Genomic DNA, 27851 nt, shown 5'->3' on the forward strand with positions numbered 1-27851 from the left:
GTCTAATGGGGTATTGTTTTCACCATGCCGGACGGGTGGGTTGGCAGGCAGCGTACACACCAAAGTTTATGAACGTGATAACTTGAGAATGAGGCCACATAGGAATTTTCAATTCATACTATAGGTGCATCATCTAAAAATCTTGGACAAGTTAGAATCACTGTGATCTTGACTTGGTCAAAGTCAAATGTCAAGTTTTCATAAAATCATCCAGGATTTTCAAATTTATACAACAGGTGCATCTACTAGGAGGCTAAGGGATAGCACTGGTGACCGCCAGTATTTTTTAATATATTAAAAATGATGGCACCATGTCGGTTGTGACAGCACATGGGACAGCTTTTACCCAACCACCATCAGGCTGTTTAATTCAGAATACACATCGTAATTGGATATAGTACAAAAGCTGAGCACACCTTAGTCATGTATAGTTTTTATGTAATGTTCTTATACAGTGCAATATCATCTTTTATTTTATTGTTCATTATGTAATAGACAGTTGCATTACAGTCCTTGAACCAGGTCGACATAATTTCACACATACACAGTACAACACTGCCGGGTGTTTTGTGCAATCTTAAGGCTAATTGGGAGGAGGAAAGAGCAAAGGGGGGGAGGGCATGTATTTCAGTCTGAGTGCATCTCCTAATGCATTTCACACACTCACTCCTTTACTTGCTTCCTTGACTTCACAGGCCAGTTCAGTGCTCAGTCCTACACTTTTCATGCTTTTCAAACTTCTTTCCACCCTCTGCTGAGTTTCCTCTAAGGGTCTATCCAAACCACCATGATGCAGTCAGTTCATGCTACTTCAGTCCTGCTTGTCAGGGAATGAACTCTGCAATGCAGCAGTTATAAAATAGCATCAGTCATTGTGGGGGCTGCATCCAAGACGAAAACACTGCTGTGTAAAGGTACTGCTTAGAAAGACATTCATTTATGTGTTTCTCTAGCTGACTAGGTTCGTGCCCAAAGAAATAATGTCGTCGCAATGTTTTCCTCAAGGTTAAATCATTGTAAACTGCTAGTGCTACAATTTCTAGATTCAACATGCATGTTGCACTATTTACTGTAATTTATTAATTTACTGTAACATAGTTTTAAATCAGTTTTAACAATTCCATACCGTGCGTTTAGTTTTCATTTACACAATATAATCAGTGTGTACAAATCTTTCCAGAAGAGATGTGCAGCATTCCGATTTCCCCCACCATATTTGACTACGTGTAAAGTCTAACTGCGTTATCCATATGCGCAATTTCGTTTAATCCTACGTTGTTGCCGGGTTTCTTGACGTATCTTGGCATTCCCCTAGAGTAATGATAAAGCTTAGGGGGAAAACTCAACCAATAGCACTTCCGGGTAGGGTTCAATAAAATAAAAGCTTAAAAGAATGCACAATTGTGTTTTTAGCTACTATAGGACAGTAATTTTACAAGGGTAAAAATAATACTCACACACACACACACACACACACACACACACACACACACACACACACACACACACACACACACACGACCGGTATTGTTACAGATTGTGTTGTTGAGTCCCGCCGTGTAAAAGGTATTTTACCAGGCGTTGATCGTGATCGCTCTGGCTTTTATTTTGAATGTCCAAACTATGTGCCTCTGGTGTCGTCGCGGTTTGCTTCATGTTTGTGTTAGCTTGAACCCCCCTCGTGTGAGAGCACCAATGTACAGTACTGGGGACGTAACCACAGAAACCCAAAAGCGGAATAGAAAAAAGTGTGGCCATCGATGGTTTTAGCGTGAGATGAGGACGGCGTTTCTGGAGGATTCATGGTGAGTGTCTGTAAGTGGATTTCCACAACAATATGATTAAAACGATGGCTACACAGATGGAAACTTCACGGAACTTTAGTATAATTTCGCCAGCTAACCTTAGCTAGCTTGGAGTGTTAGGCCACTCCGAAACGTTTGTTCACTTTTTGGGGATTGTCCGGATAAGGTGTCACTCACTCAAACTGGGAAACACCGCGCCGTTATGGGTGTGCTGGTGTTAGCAGCACTCTTAGCTCATTTACTGTATTGATTTCTAACGTGCTCGCTAAACCTAGCATAAGTTTCTGGCTAAACTAGTCGACAGCCGCCCTCATTTAAAACAGTTAAACTTCCTTGAGACAGCTATTCGTTTGAACATAAGGCGAAAATAAGAAATTAGTCCGATTGTACCCGCCCGAGCATGTCTTACATTCTTTAAACATTTTTTTTACGTTTAGAGAAGTCCGAAGGCAATCATTTTAATCTTTATCTAGTCTAAAAATATTTCTGGTTGCAGAAGGATGACTTTCTGCAACTGAGTTCAGCGATACGTAGTGGTGATTAATTTTTATATAGAAATCAGGGCATGCATTTGCAAACTTGCATTATGTAAGGGGCTTTTAAGTTAACGGTCAGTCACTGGCAATGTTCCCTCTAACTTTTCATGTGTCTGAGCGAACACACAAACTCCCTGAGCGATCCCTTGGACTACTGTGAGCGACATCAGCAGTGGCGTGTCTAGAAAATTTTTGTTGGGGGGGCAAGGTAGGGGCACAGATTTGGAGAAGGGTGGCAGATGTAATTGGCAGATAATGTTAAAAAACAAATTCTACCAACCGTTAACCATAATTCAATAACCCTATAAACCTAATAACCGAATGCGCTTTTAACTCTTATTAGAATGAGATTTTAACCACTACAGTGCAAAGTTTTTAGATACTGCGTTGATAATGTACAAGAGATACAATCAGTGCTTTGTCAGTGTTTATTCAGCATTCAAGTACAGCAATATTTGCATAGTATTTTTACTGACATATAGTGCACATATGTTTTGGGCAAAACATTTTTGAATATTAAAATACGAACATTTTTAACATACAATTGGCAAATTAGCCAATGCCAATGCAAAACTTTATCTGCCTATTAAAAAAAGAAGATAATCTTCTCACAAACTGGTGTTTGATTTTGAAACAGGAAAAAAGTGGGGAAACAAATGAAAAGACTCACACACATACCTTCGTTTGTAGAACTCACAGGTGACAATGATGACTGCTGCTCAGTCCACCTTTCCCTGACATTGCTCTCTGCTTCTGGTTGTATTTTAGCCTTCTTAAGGAAGAAATTCTCAATATTTTGAGATCTTTTCATTCTTCCTATTCTTTTATCTCTACTGGTTGGCCCTGAAGTAATAAAGCAAAAATGTATGTCACAAACAACAACTTTCCTGATGTATGACCTTGACTAGAAGTCAGGGATGTCAAATTCTGGCCCTCATGGGCCCCTATCCTGCACGTTTTAGATGTTACCTATACCAACATAGCCAATTCAAATCAAATAATCCCCAAACACCTAGTTGTGCACAAGTCTGTAAATGATTCTTTAAATCAGCTGTGTTGAAGTATGGAAACATCTGAAACCGGGAGGACAGGAGCCTTGAGAACCAGAACTGCACATCCCTGCATTGAACATGGCATAGCCATTTCATGGGGTGATTTACACTCTATTCATAACATGGACCTGACAGATAGGATAAGTAATGAGAGAAATTAGCTAGACCGCACAGTGTAGTGTAAGTGCTGCCTTATGGTAAACTTTGGTTAATATTGATGTATAAAGAACAACACTGGCTGATGATGAAATACAGTCAGCTGGCATGGTGACACTGCCAGTATTAACCTGCAACCAAATCTGCAGCTCCTTACAGCAATGTTACGACTTGGATTATATCTTATGACTCATAACTCTTATGCTAGCTCCCCCCAGTAGCCTACTGTCTGAAATATTCGACGGTTGCAATAATTCTTTAAGTGTTATTTTTTCCTTGGTATTCTAATTTCACCAAAGTTTACTAAACTCAACAAACTTAATATTACTTACCGGGACATTTATTCTCTCCTCATTTTCTTTCGCCGAAAAATTGTTTTCTGCGGTGCTGTCTTTCGTGCTTGGCTCTCCTTCCTTTGCTAATGTGATGCTCATAGTGCAGAAGCCGATGCTGCATTCACTTGCACTCGGATATCTGAGCTTCACTGTGAAAACATAATCGTACATTTCATATTTGATTGAATTTCATTGTTTTAGCTTCGGGGTGGCACCTGGGGTGGCCAGTCTGCTTGGGGGGGTGGCCTGTGCCCCCCCAGGCCACCCCGCTGGACACGCCACTGGACATCAGACGTGTGCACTGTGGTCACGCCAGCATTGAATCCATCCAAGTTACATGGTTTATTAAAATAATCAAATTACAGCATTTACATTTATGTTCGACTACTTTTAATTAACTGCTTTAGCCCACTTACAATGAAAATGTAAAACAAAAATGTAGTCATTGACCTGTGTAGTATGTTAACACTATTGGAAGTAAAAAATAACTTGAACTCCAAGTTCAAAAGAAAAAAACACAACTTTCTTCTTTTTTTTTTATTATTATAAAGCTCTGACTTGTATTATGAGTATGAGTCTGTGGTCTGGGAGAGAGTCCTGTAAAACTCTGTCTGCAAAATACAGTATATAAAGACCAATGTTGGGCAATTAATTATATAGTTACTTCTTTAAAAAAGTAACTGAGTTTGGCAAACAAAAATTTGATGCCACACAAATTATTTGTGCCACTCCAAAAATAATTTCTGTCCACTATAAGATAAAGGAGAACAACAGCCTGATACCTGCAGGCCTGACAACATGAGATGTATCACTCCTGTAACACCTGTAACATTCAGCAGTCGCCTCATTGTTCTGACACACACAACAAAACTATTGACTACACTACACACTAACTACACAAGATTTGCGCTAAGCGTCGCAAATCTCTCACATATCAAACACCGCCGTCACTCCTAAAACTTCCCCCCGTTTCTTAACAACTTGCCATATCATTTTTTGATCGGTCGACAATAGGAAAGGGTGGGGGTGTTTTTGGTTTTGTTTTTGCTCACAGGTGGAGAGCGCTTTCGAGCGTTTTCCTTATAAAACGCTGTTTTTACTGTTTCTTCCCGCAGTAAATATAAACAACGATAGTAAGAAAACCAAACATTGCATATATTTTATATTTTAACTCTGGGTTTACGTGGCCTATCAACACAAAATCAAAACTGGTATAAAGTCCACACAATGGTTGTACACGCTGTCATTAACGTGGCTTCACTCCACATCAGCCACGCCGCTTTGCTAGCTAAAACACCAGTGTCGGCACATAAGGACGCTGTCATAGCCTGTCGACGACGTTGATTAGCTGCGTATATACGAATGTGAATCGCATCATTAGCTGGACTATGGGATAAGGTGGCGTTCTAATCCCATACGGGAGCAGCCAGTCACTTACTGACTAACACTGCAAAACAGAATTGTTGAAGTTTTAATTTTAATTCAGGTTAGATTTTTTCTTTGTGCGCAACGCAGATTTTCTGTGCGCAGAGACCGTGCCAGCAGTGCGCAATTGCGCACGTGCGCAGCTTAGAGGGAACATTGGTCACTGGGTGTCCCTGAAAAAAAATATAATGTTTAATGTTGGCATTAAGTGTGTTATGTTGCACCGATTGCGCCGGCCACCTATAAAACATCCACACAAGAGCATTGATGTAATTTTAGCAGGTGGGTGTGCATGAAAGTTCCAGTTAGTAGTGTAACCACATCTACAAGACACCAGTGGTAGAACGGTCCTAAAAAGCTTGCTTTCTTAAAAACGACATTAGATGGCAGTGTGGTATTAATGTAACGTCTCAGTTTGTCTGAACTGGATGACTTGAAGATGATGATTGGTTGGATAGAATACTCTGTCCATATTTTAGATGTCTGAATGTTGTGTGTAAGCCTTTACAGGACAAGTGAATGAATATCATAATTGTAAAGTAAAGATCGTACAATAATACAAAGAAGACAGCAGAAAACAACCCCAACAGTCATATGACCCCCTATGAGCAAGTGCTTTGGCGATAACCGGTCGGGGTTATGAATGAGTGATGTAAAGGTGAAATAAAAATATCAGAGTGTAATGGACTGAAAATTGTAATACATTTATAAGGTATTCCTGCATATATTCAAACAGGTGTGATTACATAGCAAACCAGTAAAGAAGGATGGAAGAAGGATGGAAGCAGGATGTGTGCACATTTCCTGATTTATTGCTTTGTTTGCTCAGAAAAAGTATGGGAATAGTTGCTGCATATTTAAGAGTCATTTATGATTGTGTTTTATGATGTAAGCTCCACCACCACTACCCCACCCTTGTAGATAAATATAGACAAGCAGTACTTACTCTGTCTTGTTTGAATGCTTCAATATGTTAAGACAGTGGTTCCCAAAATTTTTTGCTAGGCCTCCCTGGCACATCCTCCAACCACACACACACCCTTCTTTAACAACAATTAAGCAGATACAAGTAAACTGCAATAAATTACAGGTAGTACTAAAATAAACTACTAACTCTTTTACGCTACGTCCACACCTACACAGGTATTTTTGAAAACGCAGCTGTTTCTATGCGTTTGGGTCTTTTGTCCACATGTAAACGGCGTTTTGAATCACTGAAAACTGAGATTTTTAAAAACTCCCTTTTTGCGTTTACGTGCGGACGAGGAATACAGAGTTTGTCACGCAACGTCAAAGGTATGTGCCTTTTTTCACGTCACGCTGTGCGCCATGTTATTGTTTACATGAGATGAATTGCAGAATGGCAGATAGAGACAAAATACTGTTGCTGTTAATCTTACTATCTTCAGGTTTTACACGCTTACATATACACACGCAGTTACTGTCCCTCCATTTAGAAAGGCAGAGGCGTCACAGTGTAATTATTTTACGTGTAGTTGTTTTTTTCCTGTGTAATAATATTCAACATTGCTATCAATACAGTTTTCAAAAAATGCCTCTCTGTGCAAAATAGGTTCAAAAACATAAACAGCTGTGGGATACTGTTTGTCCGTGATTTGAACAGGGGGAACAAATTGTGGCAGGATCAGCCTGATATTATTTGCATCCCACTGTAACTTTACTGTATAAAGAGCTAACATCTCCAAAATGTCAGGAGTAGTTAGTCATTACAAGAAGTGTTTGTGAACTAAAAATCAAGAATGTGGGATGCTGTTTGTCCGTGATTTGGAGAGCCCAGTGCATGCTCCCGACGCAGGGAAAACCAATTCTGCAGGGGAGACCTACCTTGGCACTTGTGCAGGTGAAGCCAAAGGGAAGATATGCTTCACCATATTTTCTAGTCTTTGGCTTAGAATGAAGTTGGTTTGGAAACATATTTAGCGATGCTTCATCTCCTGCTTTGCGTTTGTGTGGGACCCCCGTCAAAAGTCTGTCCATTATGCTAGCAGTGTCCAAGTGTTCTTTTTTTTTTTTTTTTTTTTTCATACCGCACCCCAATGGCTCTGCGCCCCCCCCCCCCAGGGGACGGGCCCCACACTTTGGGAACTTCTGTGTTAAGAGGAGCTAAAAGAGCTAAAAAAAAAAAAAAAGGTGTTGTGACGGTCTCCGGTATGAGGAAGATTTTGGTATGTGTTCTTTTGTATGTGTTTTTGTTCATGTGTGTAGGTGTGTCTGTGTGTTTTTTAAAGAGCGTGAAGAAAAGCGAGTACAACAAGATCATCAGTGCTGACAGTTGACCTGTGCTTTGATGCCACGTTTACTGCTGCAGAAAACAGATGTACTGATGGTTTAGATGTTTAAAAATTATGTTAGTAAAAATTCAGAATCCAACATAAGATCTCTGGGTCCGTGGCTCTGAGCTTTACTGGCCCATGTATATTTTTACTGGCCTGCTGAAAACAGCTGAATAAATTATGTTTAAATATTAAAGAAGTTTAATTAATTTATTATTTAATTTTGTAGGTGTGCATCTACATTGAAACTAATCTTGAAACAGTGGATGTGGTATAATCTGTCAGGGATTGGAGGATTTCTGGGCTGAAAGCTACGTGGACAGAGAAATAGAGAGCTATCAAGTGGGCTATTGGCTGTGGGCTGGAAATCTCTGTACAACATGTTCAAAGAAGATCCTTACATTCAGTTCTTGGTCAGCTTAATGGGAAAAAATTCTGATTATTCATGATGCCCTTTTACTCTCTTGGTCTTACCTGGGAGCTGCTTTTGACTCTGTATTGCAATTTTTGTGTTATTTGTCAATCAGCACACCTGATCTGTATAATTTGTATACCAGGATGTTCCAGCTGTATGCGGATGGTAATGTATTTACATAGTTCTTAATAAAATTGACAGCTTGTTGAGGCAGTGCAAACCCTGATGTCAAATATTTAGCTATCGTGTGTCATAACCATGCTACAGTACCATAAGTTTGGTAATAATATTCTCAGTATTTCCTTTACATGGAAGTGTCACTAAGGTTACATCGTAGTTGTCTTTAAGGTCCTCAACTGTCATTTTGTCAGGCTTTATTTGCAGTTTTTATGAGCAGTGTGGAGGAGAGAAGCAATCATGTGACTATGTCTGGGCTTAGTTGTGACTGCTCCCTATTCTTTGGAAGACGGTGTGCTATACTGGTTGGCATTATACCACTGTGTTACATAGATTGGTAATACAAGAAAAGCCTAGACTGCAAATAAGGTGCTGTTGGCATTTTGGCAGCCATATTTAATAAATATTTGGTGTGGACTTTGGGCTATTTGTGTCTTTGCAAACATTTTAACTGCACAACAGAACTACAGAAACTGGGTACCTTTGAAAAGGAAAGCAGTTAGATCAACTTTAAGTTCAAAGATTACTGCCATGGATGAAGAGTGTTCTTCATGTGGATTTCTTTGTGTTGCAACATATTTACTTAAGGCAAAGCAGGAAGTACTTCCCTCTGTGTTTTTTTTAATGAAGACTTTATATATCTGAATGAACATTTTAGCTGCTGCTGTTCCTATTTTTTCAGTGTTCTGTCACTTTTTTTCCCTGTAAATAGATAATTTTTCTAAGTTACCTTGAACTCCTATGCAAATTGAGTGAAGCAGGATCCTGCAGGTCCCTGAACTACTTAAATAAACAAAGTCCTACAGAGTCAGTGAGCACTATGACTCTCAATCCGGTATGGCAGAATGGAGTACGGTGCATCATATTTGTGTCCGTCTTAATTTGAACTCCTACAGTAATTCAGTCTTATGGGAGTAGGCGGCCACTTGGGACGGTTTTGACACATGAGGTAACAGTTCAACTGTAACTTTCCAAGGGTTTGTCTGTGCCAGTAAGTGGGTGTGTGCACTGGCATGAAACCAGTCTTTATCAGACAATAAAAATGCTTTAAAAGTCTAAGAGTTGAAATAAGACAACACTTGCAAGGTTCCTGCCATTGTATTACAAGTCAGATGACTAGATAAGAAAACTGAAATATTGGCCTAGGTCCATCTCTCTTGTCACATACTGACAAGAGAGATTCTCTTCCCTTCTCTTACCTCATGAACACAGACTGTAACTCAGACAAGGGAGGCCTACAGTTCTTTAGTTGTTTGGGATTCTTTTGTGAGCTCTTGGATGAGTTGACAATAGACTCTTATTTTGATTGGCTGGCCACTCCTGGGAATGTTCACCACTATTCCAGGTTTGCTCCATTTATGGAGAATGGCTCTCACCATGGCTTGTTGCAGTCCCAAAGTGTAAAAATGGCTTTGTAGCCCTTTTTACACTGATAAATGTCAGTAACATTGTTCTTGAGTCTCTTTAGATCATAGCAGTAGCAGAATAAGTTTTTTGGCACTATTTAGCACAGAAGATTTGGCGTGATTTTCATCTGTGCAACACAACTCTGTTACTTAACCAAAAAATCAATTTTCCTTACAAATGTAAAACATACTGTGAATAGGCATTGTTACAGTAAACAAATAATCGACCAAACACAAATTACTTACTTTTTGAGCTAAGTTATATAAGTGATTTCTTGAATCAATAGGTTAACAGTCAACAGCTCTTGAATGAGTTGACAATAGAGTCTTATTTTGGTTGGCTGGCCACTCCTGGGAATGTTCACCACTGTTTTATTTTTAGTTTTATTTCAGAATATGTGCTTTCTTTGGTCAATATAATGGCAGTGAGAGATATTTCAAAAAAGAAAAACCTCTTTAAGAAAGAAACTTAACAATGTGTTACACTTCCTTTTCTTTTAACGTGTTGTGAACTTGGGAAGCTTGTTGTATAGGTTGCATGTATCGCCCGCTTAGCTGTTTAGCACTGCCTTTGCATATTATTGATTTTGCATAAAAAGAAAATCCTGCTTCAATATTTATTGAAAAATACATTACATTCAGAATTATTTGTATTTATTGAATAGCATAAAGACTGATATATTTCAGAAATAAGCGGTTATCTCTTTGTACATCTTCTAACATTTGGAGATGAGTTCACTGTCACATTCAGTGATTGATATGACTGACTTCTGAACTGTACACGGATTTCAAGCTAGATTCTCCAACTCCTCTTTAGCGTGTTTTTTAAAGATGCGTTCAAATTTTTGTATAAGACCATGCAGCTTTCAGCTTCACCTATTGATCTTCAGTCAGCTTGAGCCCAAGCAAAGCAGGATCCTTTACAAATGGTATAATATTTGCGTGTTTGCATGCTAAAGTGTTGCCAGGACGAGCTGTTTCCTGATATTGTGATTTTTCACTACATAAACATATCTGTTTTCATTGCTTCCTTAAAGCCGTTTTAAGAGATGTAATGCATAGTGACATTTCTGTCAGTTGTGAAATGTCCCTCATTCATGACTTTATTCAGACATCCCCACATAATTGAAAAATATAGTACGGTTGCCTTCTCTCATGATTCTCTCTCAAGTCTCATGCCATATAGGGAGAATGGTCAAAACCTGTCTGAACATAAGAATTGCCTGAGTTGCACACGTCTGCTTACAAAAGGTTAATAATTAGACCCACCACTGAATGTAACCTTTCCCTACTGGTCAGTTACAAGTCGAGGTTGTATTTGTATCCAGCTATTTGACTTTAATAAATACTTTCAGCTTCATAGGATTAATAGCGTGCTGCTTTAAATGCAAATGTTGCATGTTTTTAGGCACATGGCCCAGCACTGATGACCTCGTTAATTATTCAGAGAGAGAGAGAAAGGATCGTTAGGGCCTAACGGTAAATTTCAATCTGTTTTTTTTCTTCTACTGACATAGGTAAGCTGTGACACAGACTAAAAGATTAGTTGTCAAATAATTTGTTAAACATAATGTTGTAGTCTGTTTTTTATTATTATTATTATTATTCTTTGTAAAAAAAATTTTGCTTAAGTAAAAATATATTTGTAAAGTTAATATGTTTATATGTATAAATTCAAAGTCAGTATTTGTAGTAGTGGTTATTGTATCAATATATTGTGCATAAACGTTTTCCTGTAACTATCCCTACTATGACCCCTTTAGTCATTCATTTAAATTGACTTAATTAATGTAGTTAAATTGAATTGAACTGCACAAACTGAATTTCCTGAACAACGCTGACAACAGATTTGGTCTGATAATCACTGAATTAATTGGAGTAAAATTCTTGCACCTTTTAAATGTACAGTGGCAGCTAAACACTATTTAAAGCTGCTTTAATATTTTTTGAAATTATTAGTAAATCATTTCTATGTGTTTTCGTTTTAGTTTAACATTGCATAGACTTTTTTTCCTTCTTCTTTTTTTAAACAGGCTCATGAAAAACAGCACTTAACAATTTCATGTCTATTACTACAATAGGGAATTATGTTATTTTGTCATAATAGCTAGAGGCATATGATATAGAGTATGAAGTGCCAAGCCATTCTCCTTCATTGTTTGCTGTCACATACTCGGTGAATCATTGGCATTATTTCAATTGAACCCTACCCTCGTCTCCTACAGCTCCTCCCCCAGCTCTATGTCTGTGTCGGGCTACCTCTCTCACTTCCTTTCTCTCCTGCTGTGTGCTGGGTTGCGCATGCCCTCCCTTCGTTCCTTAATGCGTCCATGATAACGGCAAAAACAAATCCTTGGATAATAAAAATATAATAATAACAATCAAAGATTGCTTTTTAGCCAAGAATCTGTAGAGGTGTGGCATGGATAAGCATCTGGGTTCTGTGCAGATAAGTCCTCACGTAAGTCAGATGGGCCTTTTTCTCATTTAGCATGATTCCATATATATATATATATATATATATATATATATATATTTATATTTATATTTGTTAGTTTGTTTTAAATCATCATCTGATTATTGCTGCTCATTTTATTTTCTCCCTTCTGTATGTTGAGCATCTCTGTCTGCCTCCTATTGCTGTGTCATTCCTGCCTTTGCGTTCTTAATGCATCCCTGCCCCCTCCCATACCATAATGCTGGCTGCTGATGCTGTCTTGTGATGCTTGAGTGGAACCAACCGCATGCTAAATAAAATTTAGGGTAAATCACAGGATTTACCAGTGTATGTAACACCAGAATTAATGTTGCTTTAACTAAATCACAGATATAACACTCGGAATGAATACTTGGTTGAAATTGGGTTGAAGAATATGGTACACCACACTGCTGTGATAGCTGATTGAATTCTTAATAATTAAAGTGAGGGTGCCTTTTCCTGCAGCAAAGCCCTCATTCTAAACAAAACAAAGCCAGCTTTTCTATTAATTAACGGTAGATGGATGAATGATGTCTATTAACAATAGACATCATCCACATTTCTTTCAAGGTACTTGATTTTGGAGGCAATGATGGAAAGCTACAAAATGCTACTGAAAACATACACTATATTTGAAAGATGTAGAGGTCCAGGCCTGAAAGTGAAGCCAATGTGGATACACCTTATACCTGCTATCTTAGCAGAAGGAAGTGGATTGTGTAGAATGCTATACATGGAAAATACCGCTACTACCCATTTGATTTGTGACCCCAGTAAACACTTTCAGTGGAGCTCAGTGGCTAGATGGCTCTGTACTTCAGGGTAGGACCGCCTTATGATACTTAAGCTTCTCAGTCTCAAACCTTGATTGTCAGATGTGGTTTCAATAGACTAGCTGCAGTTATTTCTTCAAGGCCATGCTTAGCTTACTAGTTTCTCTTGTGTTATTTCCATTAAACTCAAAAGTTTGCAACAGAGGCAGTATAATGGTAACAACACACTGACTATCTGTGAGTTGCTAGCTGTATGTTCTGTGGAAGAAATATTGGCTAAAGTTTTAGAATTTCTGCTTTAAAATGGTGTTAGCACCTGACAAAAGCAAGACTGTTGATTTAGATCTATATGCTAACAAGTGAAATGTTTAAATCTTTACCGGTGTACTCAAATGCCAAGGAAAAGAAAATGTTAAGCATCACAGCATCACTGCAAAAATTACATTATTGTATAACAATAGGCTAACTTGATTGTAATTTCATATTCAAATCTTTCTCAATTTCAAGATTTATTTTGCATTTTTATATGTAAACATGGGTTTAATTTGACTAACATCTATTTATGATTTTATTTAAATTTAACACACTATACCGCATACACTATATAGTGTGTATACACTATACGTTGCCCTTGGTGCTAAACAAATTCCAGAGATCATAGAAATTGATAAAATTAAGAACAAATTTGACAGCCTGGAACTTTTACCCCTTATGTCCTTATGTAAATTGGTCTTATTTATCTTTAGGACAAAGGAAGATGAATGTCAAGATCTTTTATTATTGTGTTTTTAGGTGTGTCGTTTATGTGCATATTGCTTCCCTTAAATTACATCATTCAGGTTGTATCATTAAGACTAGCAGGATCTGGAACAACCTGTTTAAGCAACAGAAAGACACAGATGATGTTTCTTAGACAATACTACAAGCAAGAACCATAAGGTTATCTGGATAAGCCAAAATCCTGATTCATAATAAAGGCCTCTGGACAATCCCCCTGTCAATACTTATATTGTCTATGGCTGCATTTGTGTTGCAGTTGAACACAGGACACATTTTAGGGTTGGTCATTCTGAGTTGCAGAATTATGATTTAGATTAGAGCTGGGCGATATAAGTTTTTTTCATATCACGATATGTTTTTTTCATTTCAGGCGATAACGATATATATCACGATATAAGCCAAATAACTATATTTGTAAGATTTAAATGTGCCATTGCTCACAAGTAAAATGTGAAATAATCAGCAGCTTGTCTTGATTTTAATATTTATTTCCCATAATAAGTTCAACAGGGTAGATGTACTTAAGGAACATGAGACTTCAGTTTCAGATAAATAAAGGCAAATATTGCAAACTACACAAAAGGCAGCCGCTAAAGCGTTTAAGTTTCAAAATAGAACAAACAAAACAGACTACTAAATTGTCAATTCCACTTAGGAACAAAATATTAATTCTAAAAATAAATCTTAGTTTGTTTTACAGAAGAACAGACAAAATTGACTAACTTTTGTCAGTATCAAATAATAAACTGAGAACTAAAAGGAAATTCTCAATCTCTCCTTGTTGTATAGCTTAGCTTTTCATACAGTTTTAACAGTTACTTTAGTCTGACAAAAGCCGAATTAGCGCTTTCAGCCAGAGATTGAGCATGCACCGGTTTATTGTATTTCCAGACTTGCTTTCGGCACAATTTACAGTGCGCGCTACTCTGTTTTTTGTCAGACTTGAAATAGCCGAAATACCTTCACACTACGGAACTTCTATGGCCCTTCCGTTCGATAAGCTCTCCAGCATTGGAACCAGCATCTGTTTTTTCTTCGGTAACCTTCGCTCACGCTCTCGGTTGATTTTTCTCTAGTTGGCACACTCATTTCCTTCATTACATGGGAAGCCCGGCTGCAAAAACAAATACACATGTGCGCCTTGGCACTTGTGCTGTACGTAACAAGTCACGTGACGTGACGCTGCGGCTGTGATTGGTTCGGCTCTGCGCTACTTAATTTGGATTGGCTGTTCTTTTTTTTCTTTTTTTTAAGAGGACAAGAGAGATGAGGTCTATCGCAATAGTTTAATTTTTCTATCGAGTAAAAGTTATTTCGCAATACATATCGTTATCGTTCTATCGCCCAGCTCTAATTTAGATATGTTTTTACTATGTAGAAACTTGGACTAAATTCTATACACCATCCAAATTGTTTGTCTTGTAGCTTTGTTAAGCTCTTTCACAGAACATCTCAAGCACATTATGGATAAACGGGGTTTTGATACCTTCATCCATGCCACGGCTCCTCCCCCGCTTTAACCTGGACTTTTGAAAAAAGTATTCTTTTAGACATTTTTTGAGACATTGTAATTTGAACAACTAAATGTAATACAAAGTTTTGGCTTATCCAGATAACTTTGTTGTAAAAAAAACAACACAAGCAGTTAAAACTAAAGGTATTTCACTTACTAGAGTATATCACCCCTGAAAATATGCTGCAGAGCTGAACTGCCCCATAGATTGGTATGTTCAAGATTAGAGAGCATGACTCTAAAGCAGCCAAACTAGGCCTATGTTTGATTTTTTGATTTTTTTGATTTTTCAATACTTGCTCTGTAAAGTCTGTCTTCTGGATGGGGCTGTAATACTGTGTTAACTTGCATTTTACAAGCTTGTTTCTTTGCTTTAATAGGCTCGATTTAATCAACTAAATTATACAGCACGCATTCATACAGCACATTTCCTTTAACAGTTAGACAGCTGCTTTGGCTACAGCCGCAAAATGATTTCACAATGTGTTATGTATTCCATTCCCAACTTATTATGAATATTATATGTTACCAGCACTAGTGATATACCTCATTTGCCTAAATATATAGACACTTAGACTGGTAAAACACAACTGATATGGTTTCTTCCTTGCAGCAAATAGAAGCAATATTGTCTAGTGAATAAACAAAGCTATCATCAATGAGGAATTCAGCACATTATATTTCAGCTGTGTTGGAGGAGCTATAAATCCTTTAAAATTACATATTGCAGGATCTGGTATTTATTCAGAATAATGGGTGAACGGAAGAGGAGCAATAGATCTTTTTCACAGAAGACAGTATGACAGTTTACATTTAAAAAGTAATATAAATTATGTCTTTGCCAATCCAAAGTTCTTGCATATGTCTTTCTGTTTTTCTGTTAAGCTGAAAGTGTTATTAGCTGCATAGCTGGTGCTACAGGTTTTCTTACGTCACATTACTAGGTGCGTCACATTGGCCTTGTAAAGTAAAGCACTGTTGTAGAGCATGTTTTCTGTCTGGTAAAGAATGTGTTAGCGTGTGTTCTTCATGTTAAATATGAATCATTTTTAGTGTAGTTTTGTTTATTTTCATGCTTCAGCCTCTGAATATTTGGAAGGCCCAAGTGAGTATGATCTGTGGGTGTTGTGTATAAAGAAAATAATGTATAAGATAAGGTTTTACACATTCTTATTTTGATCTTACCTACAGCATTTGAATTTTTTCCCCAGGAGCAGTATTTTCTGAGAATGCAAAGGAACAAAGAGAAGAAATCAATGGAAAAGATGGGAGAGTCAAATCAGGTGTGATTTTATGTCTTGTCTCAATAGAAAAAATGTCATTTTAAATATGTATATAGGTGTTGTGAAGCATATACATATGTAGCATGTAGTTGAAATACAATGATGTGTGGAGATGATAATATTTCTTCAGACCTCAGTGAAATAACTGAGAGGAATATATTTCTTTGTTTTGCATACTAAATTAAAATGAAAAAAAATGTCTGTGTTTCTCTGTGTGCATGTGGCGGTTACACTGTTTTCTGGTTTAGTGTAAGAGGAAACTGAGGGTGTGTGTGGCAACATGCAACAGAGCAGATTATTCCAAGCTGGCCCCCATCATGTCTGGGATCAAATCCCACCCAGAAGACTTTGAACTAGAAGTTGTGGTGCTTGGTTCACATCTCATTGATGACTACGGGTAAGACGACCCAACTTTTTTTTCCTTTTCACTTGTGGACCATCAGAAAATGCTCACAAAATAGCCAGCAATATTTTGTCTGTGACCTGTAAAGTAAATGAAGGACACCAGCGCATCCAAACCACATAACTGATTTACTAGGAGTAACAAGACGCAGCGTCGCTAAGCCTCCGTTCCAGCTTGTGTCAAAAGTGCAAACTTTATAACAGTTTTTAAATTGTGTGCCAAGTAAAATCAGACTTAGGATAAATCACTTACAACATACTTTTTCCTGAATACTGTCATAATATAGTGTAAAAAGTAATATTCCAAGGCAAGCACTTTCAACCAATCAAAGAATTACATGGCAACTCATGGGATTTGGTTGCTGAGGAAAAGATTACAGTTGTGGAGTGACGGCGAAAAACATTGATATCAATAGTGAGTTTTGAGATTTGTGATATTTAGCCAGTTTTGGTGTCTAACGGATGGGATTCGAACTTTTGTAAAGGAGTCAAACAACTGCACAGACAGTATAACAATAGTCTGTGTGTTTTTAAGCAAGACAGAGTATATAAGCCTAGAATATTCATAGAGACATGTCATATTTTCCATACTCACTCAATATTTGTGTGCAAAAGATAACTCGGATAACTTGGTCAGCATTTAAAATTTGAATCTCACATTGCCAAGTTCCAAAAATTAAGCTTCCAGTCTTTTTTTTCTTGCGTCTCAAAAACATTGCATCAAACCTTTTGTTGCCATCCTATAATTTGACCTTTTCAGTATACATTGTGCTGTTTGCAACTTACTGAAATGTTTTGTTTTTGCAGGAACACTTTTCGGATGATTGAGCAGGACGACTTTGACATTGGCTCGAAGCTCCACACTATTGTGAGAGGAGAGGACGAGGCTGCCATGGTGGAAAGTGTTGGGCTGGCACTTGTAAAACTACCTGATGTTATACAGAGACTGAAACCTGACATCCTGGTCGTACACGGTGACCGTTTCGACGCTCTCGCTTTGGCAACTGCTGCAGCATTAATGAATATTAGAATACTTCACCTGGAGGGAGGAGAGGTGAGGAAACCCAGTTGAACAGTTTCTCCTTCATTAGAGGCTTGAAAGCAGCACACAATGAAAAGAAAATTAAAATATGGGGGCAGTATTGCATCACAAGTACTTACATTTTTTTATGCATTCTACCAGTGCAGAATCTTTTCTTCTTCTTTTTGTTTTACCCCTCAGCTGTAAAAGGCTGATGGGCTGGGCAGGTGGACAGCTTGGACACCCAACTATGTCATAACAGTATCTCAAAAGTTGTCACCTAGAGTTTTCTAATTCATACAATAGGTGCATCTTCAAAAACATGCCAGAGGAGTTTGAATTTTGGTGACACTGACCTTGAGATCAAGTTCAGAGGTCAAGTTTTCTGAAAATCTTGTTAATGTGATAACAAAAAAAGGGAGTCACCTAGAATTTATAACATAGGGGGCACTAGCTACTGGAGGATGGGGGTGGTTATATCATTACTATTATTATTATTATTATTATTTTTAACTCTATCCTGTGCTGCTTGTTCCAGGTTAGTGGTACAATTGATGACTCAATCCGCCATGCCATCAGTAAACTGGCCCATTACCACGCCTGCTGCACACGGATGGCAGAGCAGCATCTCATCGCTATGTGTGAGGACCACTCTCGTATCCTCCTTGCTGGCTGCCCTTCATATGACAAGCTGCTATTGTCTCATCACAGAGAGGACTACATGGATATCATCAAAAGCTGGTTGGGTATGCAGAAATATATTCACAGGACAAAATTATTTAATGAGAAATGAGTCTACGTTTGTATTTTATGTGATATTTGCATCTTGCAGGTGACAAGGTCCAGGAAGGTGACTATATTGTAGCATTGCAGCACCCGGTCACGACGGACATCCAGCACTCTATTAAAATCTATGGGCTGATGCTGGATGCGCTGATTTCCTTCAACAAGAAGACTCTCATCCTCTTTCCTAACATTGATGCCGGTTAGCTCCACCTGTGGTCACTGTTTTTAAAGTCCTCTTTTCATTAAGGTTTGGAGACTCAAACAAAAGTTGAGAAAAATAACATAAGCATTTCTCCTATAAACAGGAAGTAAGGAGATGGTACGTGTTATGCGGAGAAAGGGGATTGAGCAACACCCTAACTTCCGAGCAGTGAAGCACATTCCTTTTGAGCAGTTCATCCAGCTTGTGTCGCATGCTGGCTGCATGATTGGAAACAGCAGCTGCGGGGTACGAGAGGCTGGGGCCTTTGGCACACCTGTCATTAACCTGGGAACAAGACAAACAGGCAGAGAAACAGGTAAGTGTAACAAGAATGTCAACTGCCCTGAGCTTATCTCATACAAAGCTTCACAAGAGCTAAACAAAGGCGCAACTTTTTCTTCTTCTTCTTCTTTTTTTTTTTTTTTTCTTTTTTTTTTTTAAGTCACGCAATATCAAGAGGAAAAGGTGAAAACAAGTTACAGCGGGAATGATTATCCCATCATGAACTTTCTCATACTATTCCCATAATATACGCTATCAATCCCATCTCCAGGAGACAAACACCCAGCACTATTAGTAGACAGTCAGGTCATCATAGTCCAAAAGACACCACTGAGTCTCATGTTTTATTTATTTTTTTAGTATATGTTAGTGATTGAGTAATATAATGTCAGTATGTGTGGTATAGCTGGAAATAGGGCAGGGCGATATGGCCAAAAATATATATCACGATATATATTTGAAAATTTGCGATAACGATATAACTGACGATATAATTTCTCCGAAACAAAATACAACTCCACAACTTCACTAGTGCAAAAAAACCCCATCCATTTATTTTACTTAAACAAGCAGCTGTTTTTTTATGTGCATTAAAGCTATATAAACATTTAACAGTGCAAATGCAAATTCTTTGCTGAAAGTTTAACCAAAAGGCATTTCCAGTAGAAATGGGCTGACATATCCTGAGCATAACCATGTATAATATCCACTGAAGTTAAAAAGAGGTGCTTTGCTACATTAAACTGCAGTGTGCCAAATAAAAAAGTCAAATATGTATTTTTCGGACCATAAGGTGCACGGGATTATAAAACACATTAAGTGAAACATAGCAGTCAGATAAATCAAACTTTATTCAACTCATTCTTCTTGCTTCCTCCACTTCTGTACCATTGATTCATTAATGCTGTATTCTGTCACAGCTGCTCTATTCCCATGTTGTTGCAGCATATTAATAACTAACCTCGTATTGTGGATGGATTATCTCAGTTGTTCTCCTGACTGAAGTTTGGTCCGTTTACAGCATCCTGCTATGCGATTGCATTTGTCTCTAATCATCAGGAACCTTCACGTTAACTTTTATCGAGTGGAAAAGTGTTAGCATTCATCCTCCAGCTTCACTGTTTATGTTATGCTAACACAGCTGTGTCGCTAGCGATCACGTAGCACATCATTATAAACCAGCTAGCCCAACTTCAGTAACCCTACAAACGTCACTGCTGTTTAGTTTCCTGTCTTCATTTATGTTGGAAGTGATAGCAGAGCTTTACGTTTGCATTTTTTCAGAAATCTCTCAGTCAGAACATGCTATATCATGCTTAGGTAACTAGCGAAACTAACGAGCTAACTTCCGGTAACTGATAACTCCATTAAATGTAATAAATTCTGTTTTCATGGATGCCTGGATGTTAAACATCATAGTTACACCTGGTAAAGCAGCAATGCTGGTCGTTTTATTAAAGATGAAAGAATTTAGACAGTTTTAAACTCTCAGTGATGTTTGTTTGACTTCGGGGCCTTAAAGGACGGAGTTTAGGACCCAGATTACTCCCAGATTTACGAGCACCTTAGTCCGACAAATATGGCAATAACGACGGCCGCTTGCATGCTCTACAAAAAAAATGTGCTTTGTTGTGTATCTGACAGACAAACACCAAACCAGTTAAGTTGCACCATTTTTACAAACCAATTCTGGTTCATCCGTTTCACTCAACAATCGACTTTCCCCATTCTCGTTCTCCATTACTGCCGTGCTTTTTCGGCACTGCGCATGCGCGTTTTACCCATATTCTATCGCGATATTTCATTTTCTTATCGTTGCCTAGCATTGTACCGGTATTACCGTGAACGGTATAATATGGCCCAGCCCTAGCTGGAAAGAATCATTTACTGGGATCAAGCAACAAAAGATTTGGCAAGAGGGCAAAAATGTCATTGGTCTTTCATAAAGGCAGCTTGTTGCCTGACATGAATTAATTGTCCTTGAATATTTAAAGGATTGAGGCTGCTGGAAGACAAAATAGTACAAAAACATCAAGGTTATTTTCCTCAACCTACAAAGCTGTATTGTTCTGCTAAATCTGCCTCAGGTTGTTTTTCTTATTAACTTGAGGACATTTCTTTTTCTCCCAGGTGAAAATGTTTTACATGTCAGAGATGCCGACACTCACAATAAAATCTACCATGCTCTGGAGCTGCAGTTTGGAAAGAGATACCCCTGGTATGGCCAGTGTACAATCTTCATTTGTCCCCTGGGTGTTTGACCAAATTTTTAACTGTGTATTTTCATTTACCAAGCCTTCTTTCAATGAAGGAACTGCTGTATGTTTTAAATAACTTTACTTACAGTGCCACTTAAAGTCCCGTTGAACAGGATTTCAAAAGTATGTTGGAAATTACAGTCTGTCATTATCAGTTTGTCACATTCAAGTTGTGTGACCTGTTTTTACCTCTGCCAGCCAGTACTTTATTTGCATATCTATCAAATGAGTCAGTTGATGAATTGTATTTGTTAAAGCCCTTTAAGATATTAGAAGTAGCAGGAAATGGCAAGATGTATATCCTAGGGTATGTTTAACATAACATGTTTTGTACAGAATCAGGTCAGGCTCATTAACCAACAATAGACATGCAGATGAATGTTATATACGTCTGTGATTATTGTGTGCAGTCTCCGAAAGAAGAAAACTGTGTTACTTTACCAAACTGTTCATCTATAAGGCAGATTTTATCCAAATTATTTAAAAAAAAAAAAAGGGGGTTATGGCAGAGTCACTGTCTGTGACATAATTTTAAAAAAAAGGTTTGAGAATCAGGAGAAGGTAATAATGTAACAATGGGTTACACTGAACTGTATTTGGAGTCAAAACAAAATTTAATGTTAGCATAATGCAAACACGCAAATTTGTTTGTTTGTTTAAATCAGTTCCAAGATTTATGGTGATGGCAACGCAGTGCCTCGTATTCTCAAGTTTCTCCGTTCTATTGACCTGGACGAGCCTCTCCAAAAGACCTTCTGCTTCCCTCCTGTGAAAGACCCGATTTCCCAGGACATTGATCATATCCTAGAGACCCAAAGTGCTTTGGCCGTCGACCTGGGAGGGACCAACCTCAGAGTGGCCATTGTCTGCATGAGGGTAGGCTGGATGAACACTAAACTTTAAATGTTTTTTTAAATGTTTCTTCATTTTCACTTTGAAAAGCTTTTGTCTGTTCTGCTGTTTTGTTTTTTAAACTTTTCCAGGGCACCATAGTGAAGAAATACAGCCAGCCCAATCCAAAGACTTTCGAGGCCAGAATGGAACTCATATTAAAGATGTGCAATGATGCCATGCGGGATGCTGTGGGCCTTAACTGTAGAATACTTGGTGTCGGTATGAAAACACACTAATACTAAAACGCATTTACACATGGGAAAAAAACCCAGCACAACAACTTCAGACTTACTTCTGCTCTTCAGGAGTGTCCACTGGTGGGCGTGTAAACCCCCAAGATGGTGTGGTCCTACACTCCACAAAGCTGATTCAGGAGTGGTCTTCTGTGGACCTAAGAACGCCCATATCAGATGCTTTACACCTACCCGTCTGGGTTGACAATGATGGCAACTGCGCTGCACTGGCAGAGAGGAAGTTTGGTCACGGCAAAGGAGTGGAGAACTTTGTCACAGTCATCACAGGAACAGGTGAGAAGTTTTTGGTTTTTTTTTTTTTTTTTTTTTTAAGTTTTTCAGACGAGGATCTTCATCTATTTGCATGATAACTAGTGGTGCAGCGGATCACGGTTGATCCGTAATGTGAACCGATCCCACTCCACTGTTCGGCACGCACGTGATCCGAAGATTCGAAAAAGAAGAAAAAAAAGTATGTGTATGGTGCGCGTGGTGGGTCTGTCAAGCGATAGCTATGGCCAGTGCTAGCGGTCCAAGTGGAGGAGCAGAGGAGTTTTCGGTATTTAAGCAGCCCTTTGCTGCCCAATCCGACCGAGCTAAAGCTATCACAAAAGCTATTGGGGTGTTTAGCTGCAGAAGGGAGGCCGTATTCCGTTGTGCGAAACAAGGGGTTTAAACTATGATGAACGTGCTTGAGCCACGCTATGATATCCCGTTCGCGTCCACTTTAGTGGCAAGATCGTTCCAAGCATGTATGAGCAGGAAAAGATTTAAGTTGTGGCTGAACTGTCCCAGGCATCTTCTGTTGCCCTAACTACTACAAATGGGTGGACCTCCAGGTCAATGGAAAGCTACGTGACCGTGACAGCTCATTATATCACAGCGGAGTGTGATATAATGAGTGGTATGTATTATTGTAGGGTCTACCTTACAATATAAAGCGCCTTGAGCCGACTGTTGTTGTGATGTGGCGCTTTATAAATAAAATTGAATTGAATTGAGTGGTAGATACAAAGCCTATATTATACTGCCCTATATTGTACCATAATTTTTTTTTAATAATTGCGTGGAATGAGTCTTGAGTTGAATGTTTTTAACAGGCAAAAAATACTTCCATAAGTAAATGTTAAATTTTTGTCTTTTTTCTTTTTTTGCTGATCCGAAAATTGATCCGATCCGTTGCACCACTAATGATAACTGTGAGACCTGTATGAATTCAGACAAACTACGATGATGATTTTTACAGCTGAAATAATATTTACTGCCTTATTCTTTTTGTAAATTACATTGTCTGGTTATTTAAGTCTCAGGAAGTAAAAAATATTTTGACTCTGTGTGCAGGTATTGGAGGAGGAATTATCCATCACAATGAGTTGGTCCATGGTAGTACCTTCTGTGCTGCTGAGCTGGGTCACATCATGGTTTCGCTGGAAGGCCCAGAGTGTATGTGTGGCAGCCGTGGCTGCATAGAGGCCTATGCATCCGGGATGGCCCTTCAGAGAGAGGCCAAAAAACTGCATGATGGTGAGTGATTTGGGTTTTTTTGTATAGTCGATATTGGCTATGCGCTTACCAACACTTGGCTTTAGAAACCTTTGAAAATGTAAAAATTGAAATCTCTCCACAAAAACATAAACACAAAATAAATCTTTATCCAGCAGCTAATCTTTTACAAGTTTTCTTACGATACCCGAGCAACAGAAAGTGCAACTAAATTTTACACCATCAACTTTTTTTTTTAATAGAGCATTGGCAGGATCGCCTCTAACGAAATGAAAATACTTTGTCAGTGTCGTCCGAGCACGGTTCATATCCATGTTGCTTGTTATGCTGCTGTCATGATGACAGACTACCCAAGAGTGTGAATGTATTGACACTAGGTGCTAGCAGCAGCAATCAGCATTATAGTGCAATAGTACTGAAACAGCATAAGTTCAATGTAAGCACAGAAGTAGCCTAAGTAGTGTTTACCCAGGAAATTTTAAGCAGATGCTAACACATGGCTCCTTCTTTGAGTGATAGAGATTTAACCTGCATTGATAGATGGAGTGGTCAACTTTTTATCCTCAATCATGTTTCTGACCTGTTGCCAGTTAATATTAGTATAATTAGTTCCCAACTTTTGAGATGCATTGCTGGCATCAAGTTCAAAATGAGCAAATATTTTTCATTAAATAGTAAAATGACTCTGTTAAAATGTTTGATACGATTTTATATTTTCTGTTTTGAGTAAAATGTGGGTTTGGGAAAGTGTTGTATTCTGTTTTTATTTACATTTTACACAGCAGGCCGGAGTGAGTTTTTTTTTGTTTGTTTGTTTGTTTGTTTGTTTTGTTTTTTAAATTGGGGCATGTATTTTCTTGATGGGGTAGAGAAAATTGTACCTCAACTCTTATGGTTTTATGTGGTATTCGATAACTTTTTTAAACAAATATATATTTATTGAGTTTTTGTTTAGCAACTCAGTCATCCATCACATGATAATCTGGTAAACAGTGAGATTGGTATTATTTAGATAAAACTGTATCCTGCAATACTAGTTCCTGTTTCTTAAGCTTTAAAGTCAGTTTAAATCCAGCACAGGAATGAACGACGTCAGGAAGTAATTAAGCATAACCCTTCTTGTTGTATGTTGTATGTCTCAAGTGGCTTCATTCCATTCATCATTATCCATGTTCATTATCCATTATCCATGTGGTTTGTTTGTTTGTTTTTTACAGAGGATCTGTTGAAGGTGGAGGGGATGGATATGAAACTCTCAGAGCCAATCACTGCTGCACATCTTATCAGTGCAGCCAAAATGGGAAACTCCAAAGCCGACGCTGTTCTGACCAAGGGTTAGTTCACAAAGGACACAGAGAAAATAGTAGATAATAGTAGGTTCACCTAGCTTGAAAATGGGGTTGGTAATATTTCTACCTCAGCAGTGGTCTAAATCTGATTTATTTTCACATGTACACAACAGCCTGAATTTAACTTAAGAGTAAAGACTATAAATAAATTACTCATGGACATATTACTGTGCATCTTACATTTACAGTAGGCATTATTTGAGTAGGAGTTCTTCTGTGGGTTTACCGTTTTTAAAAAAATCTCCCCTTTTGTTTTATGAAAGAAATCTCAAAACCTGGCATACACATGGAAACAGATGGAAATAGGCAGCCTGTTATTTAGATTATGTGGTAATGTTTTAAAGATATATTTAAAAAAAGATAAAATATAACTTCCTTATGTGTTCTTACCCTTTTTAGCCGCCACTGCACTGGGTGTGGGCATCATCAACATCCTCCACACAGTCAACCCTTCACAGGTGATTCTGTCTGGAGTCTTGGCCTCTTACTACCAGGCGCCAGTGCAGCATGTCATCTCGCAGAGAGCGCTCTTCTCTGTCCAAAACATCAAGGTTGTAACATCAGACTTGGAAGAACCAGCTTTACTTGGAGCAGCCAGCATGGTGTTAGACTATGCAACCAGAAGAATATATTAAAGAACAAAATCATTAAAACCTGCAAGGCAGTTTTGTCCCTGTGGTCTAACAAACATACAAATACAGTTATTATTCTCCAAAGTTGAAGTCTGTTAGTCAGATTAAAACCTGGAAACACATGTGAAGTGGGAGTGGGTCTAGTGCACGGGCCAGAAATCCTAATTCTCTTTTATACAGTGCCTATAGTATCGAGGTTGAATTAATCTCCAAAACTTATCTGTACAAGCCAGAACCTTCCTTCTGTGCTTGTGGTGTGGATGGATGGAATAGTCTATTTATAGAAACCTTGTGACCAAATTATAGCTGAATCTTGCTTCTGTTGCTTTCTTTCTATTGTAACTTTAGTTTTCTATCAATTTCGTGCGGATGTTGCATTTCCAATTGTATCTGTTTTCAACATTACACAATTTACATTTTTATTTTTTTTTTGTATGTGTGTTGTTGTTGTTCTTCTTCTTCTTCTTCTTCTTCTTCTTTTTTATTAATGAAATAATCTAAAATGGTATTAAGTAACTTTAAATATACACCAATCTGTCACAACATTAAAACTACTGTGAGGTGAAGTCAGTATCAGCAATTATCAAATTGTTCCTTTGTTGATATTGTTGGCACAAACAACTCACTTACATGAAGAACACCCAACAATGCGATAGTAGTCCCCAACAGCAGCACCAGCCTTGCCTTACTACAAAGATTCAAAGGAACCCACAAGACCTAAAGGATTCACCATCAACAACATGGTGTCAGATACCACATGACACTCGTAAAGTTTAAAAATCTTTGCCCCATTTAGAGGACAAGTGGGACATGCAGAGTACTAGGCAGGTGGTTTTAATGTTGTCGGTGTTTGGTGTATAATAAACATGATTAAAACTGCTTTGGATCTATGGATGCTATAGTATGATAAGAGGTTGGGGGGTTGTTTGTTTGTTTTATTTAAGTTTTTCCCAGGCTTGTTATGAAAACGTTATTCTTCTGAAGATGTACAACGTGGTTTTTATGTACACCTATATACTGCATTGCACATTACATGCTATTTGTAAGTTTTAAATACATTTCTGTGGATGTTTGTTTAATATTCATTGAGAAAATAAGTTTTAGACAATTGTATGAAATAGACTGAAGTTAATTAAGTATTTATTATTCAACTTTTTAGTTAGTGTCCAAAGAAAAATTGAAACTGCACAGCAGTTCAAACATTTTTTCTTTGCATCCTTGAAATGTTACAGTGATTATACATCTAAGGTGTCATTTGACCAGATTAAAATATTTACTGTTTAGAAGGCAAAATGTTGAAACACCTATTTATTCAATTTTTTCTTTTTCTTTTTTTTTAAATTAATTTTCAAATTTTGATGTCTTCAGTTTTGTTTTAAAACTTATAAATGTTTAATTTATGCATTAAACATGCATTGAGGTCTTTAGGAGTTTTTCACCTGAAATGCTTTTCCAGTGGACCTGAAGGAATTCCTACAAATGTTGAGCACTCGATAGTGGCTCCTCTCCTATCTATTGACCAGATCAGTTTTAATATTGACGAACAAACACTGAACACTGCTTGTTAACGCAAATATCTAATCACGTCACAAAGCTCAGAACTTCTTAAACTTGTTTCATGAACACGCCAGTGTAGTCAAAAAAACCTCCAAAGTCACCAGATCTCAATCCAACGCAGCACCTTTGGGATGTGGTGGAAGGGGAAGACTGGCTTCATGGATGTCTAGCCGACAAATCTGCAGCAACTGCGTGAGGCTATCAATATGGACCAAGATGTTTATTTTATCTTGTTGAATCTGTGCTACCAACAGTTAAGCCAGTTTTGAATCTAAAAGGCTGTTGATATTTGTGTAATAAAGA

General features: G+C 38.0%; 1 protein-coding gene across 5 annotated transcripts; it reads left to right on the forward strand.

Annotated features, from left to right (window-relative positions):
- Positions 1-1651: 1651 nt before the first annotated feature.
- gne (glucosamine (UDP-N-acetyl)-2-epimerase/N-acetylmannosamine kinase) lies at positions 1652-27851 on the forward strand. 5 transcript variants are annotated; one of them, XM_063476585.1, is made up of 15 exons: positions 1652-1815; positions 16228-16251; positions 16358-16429; positions 16678-16826; positions 17639-17885; positions 18391-18598; positions 18685-18837; positions 18944-19156; positions 21253-21340; positions 22046-22256; positions 22364-22493; positions 22580-22801; positions 23849-24031; positions 25228-25344; positions 25759-27851. In XM_063476585.1, exons 3-15 carry the CDS (start codon positions 16376-16378, stop codon positions 25992-25994), a joined length of 2211 nt encoding a protein of 736 aa, XP_063332655.1. In that variant the 5' UTR covers positions 1652-1815; positions 16228-16251; positions 16358-16375; the 3' UTR covers positions 25995-27851. The 5 variants fall into 5 exon arrangements, with proteins under 5 accessions (XP_063332655.1, XP_063332653.1, XP_063332656.1 ...); XM_063476583.1 differs by having other exon boundaries at positions 1652-1805; XM_063476581.1 differs by lacking the exon at positions 1652-1815 and adding an exon at positions 11805-12062.

Source organism: Pelmatolapia mariae, linkage group LG6 (assembly GCF_036321145.2).
Source record: "Pelmatolapia mariae isolate MD_Pm_ZW linkage group LG6, Pm_UMD_F_2, whole genome shotgun sequence".
NCBI lineage: Eukaryota > Metazoa > Chordata > Actinopteri > Cichliformes > Cichlidae > Pelmatolapia > Pelmatolapia mariae.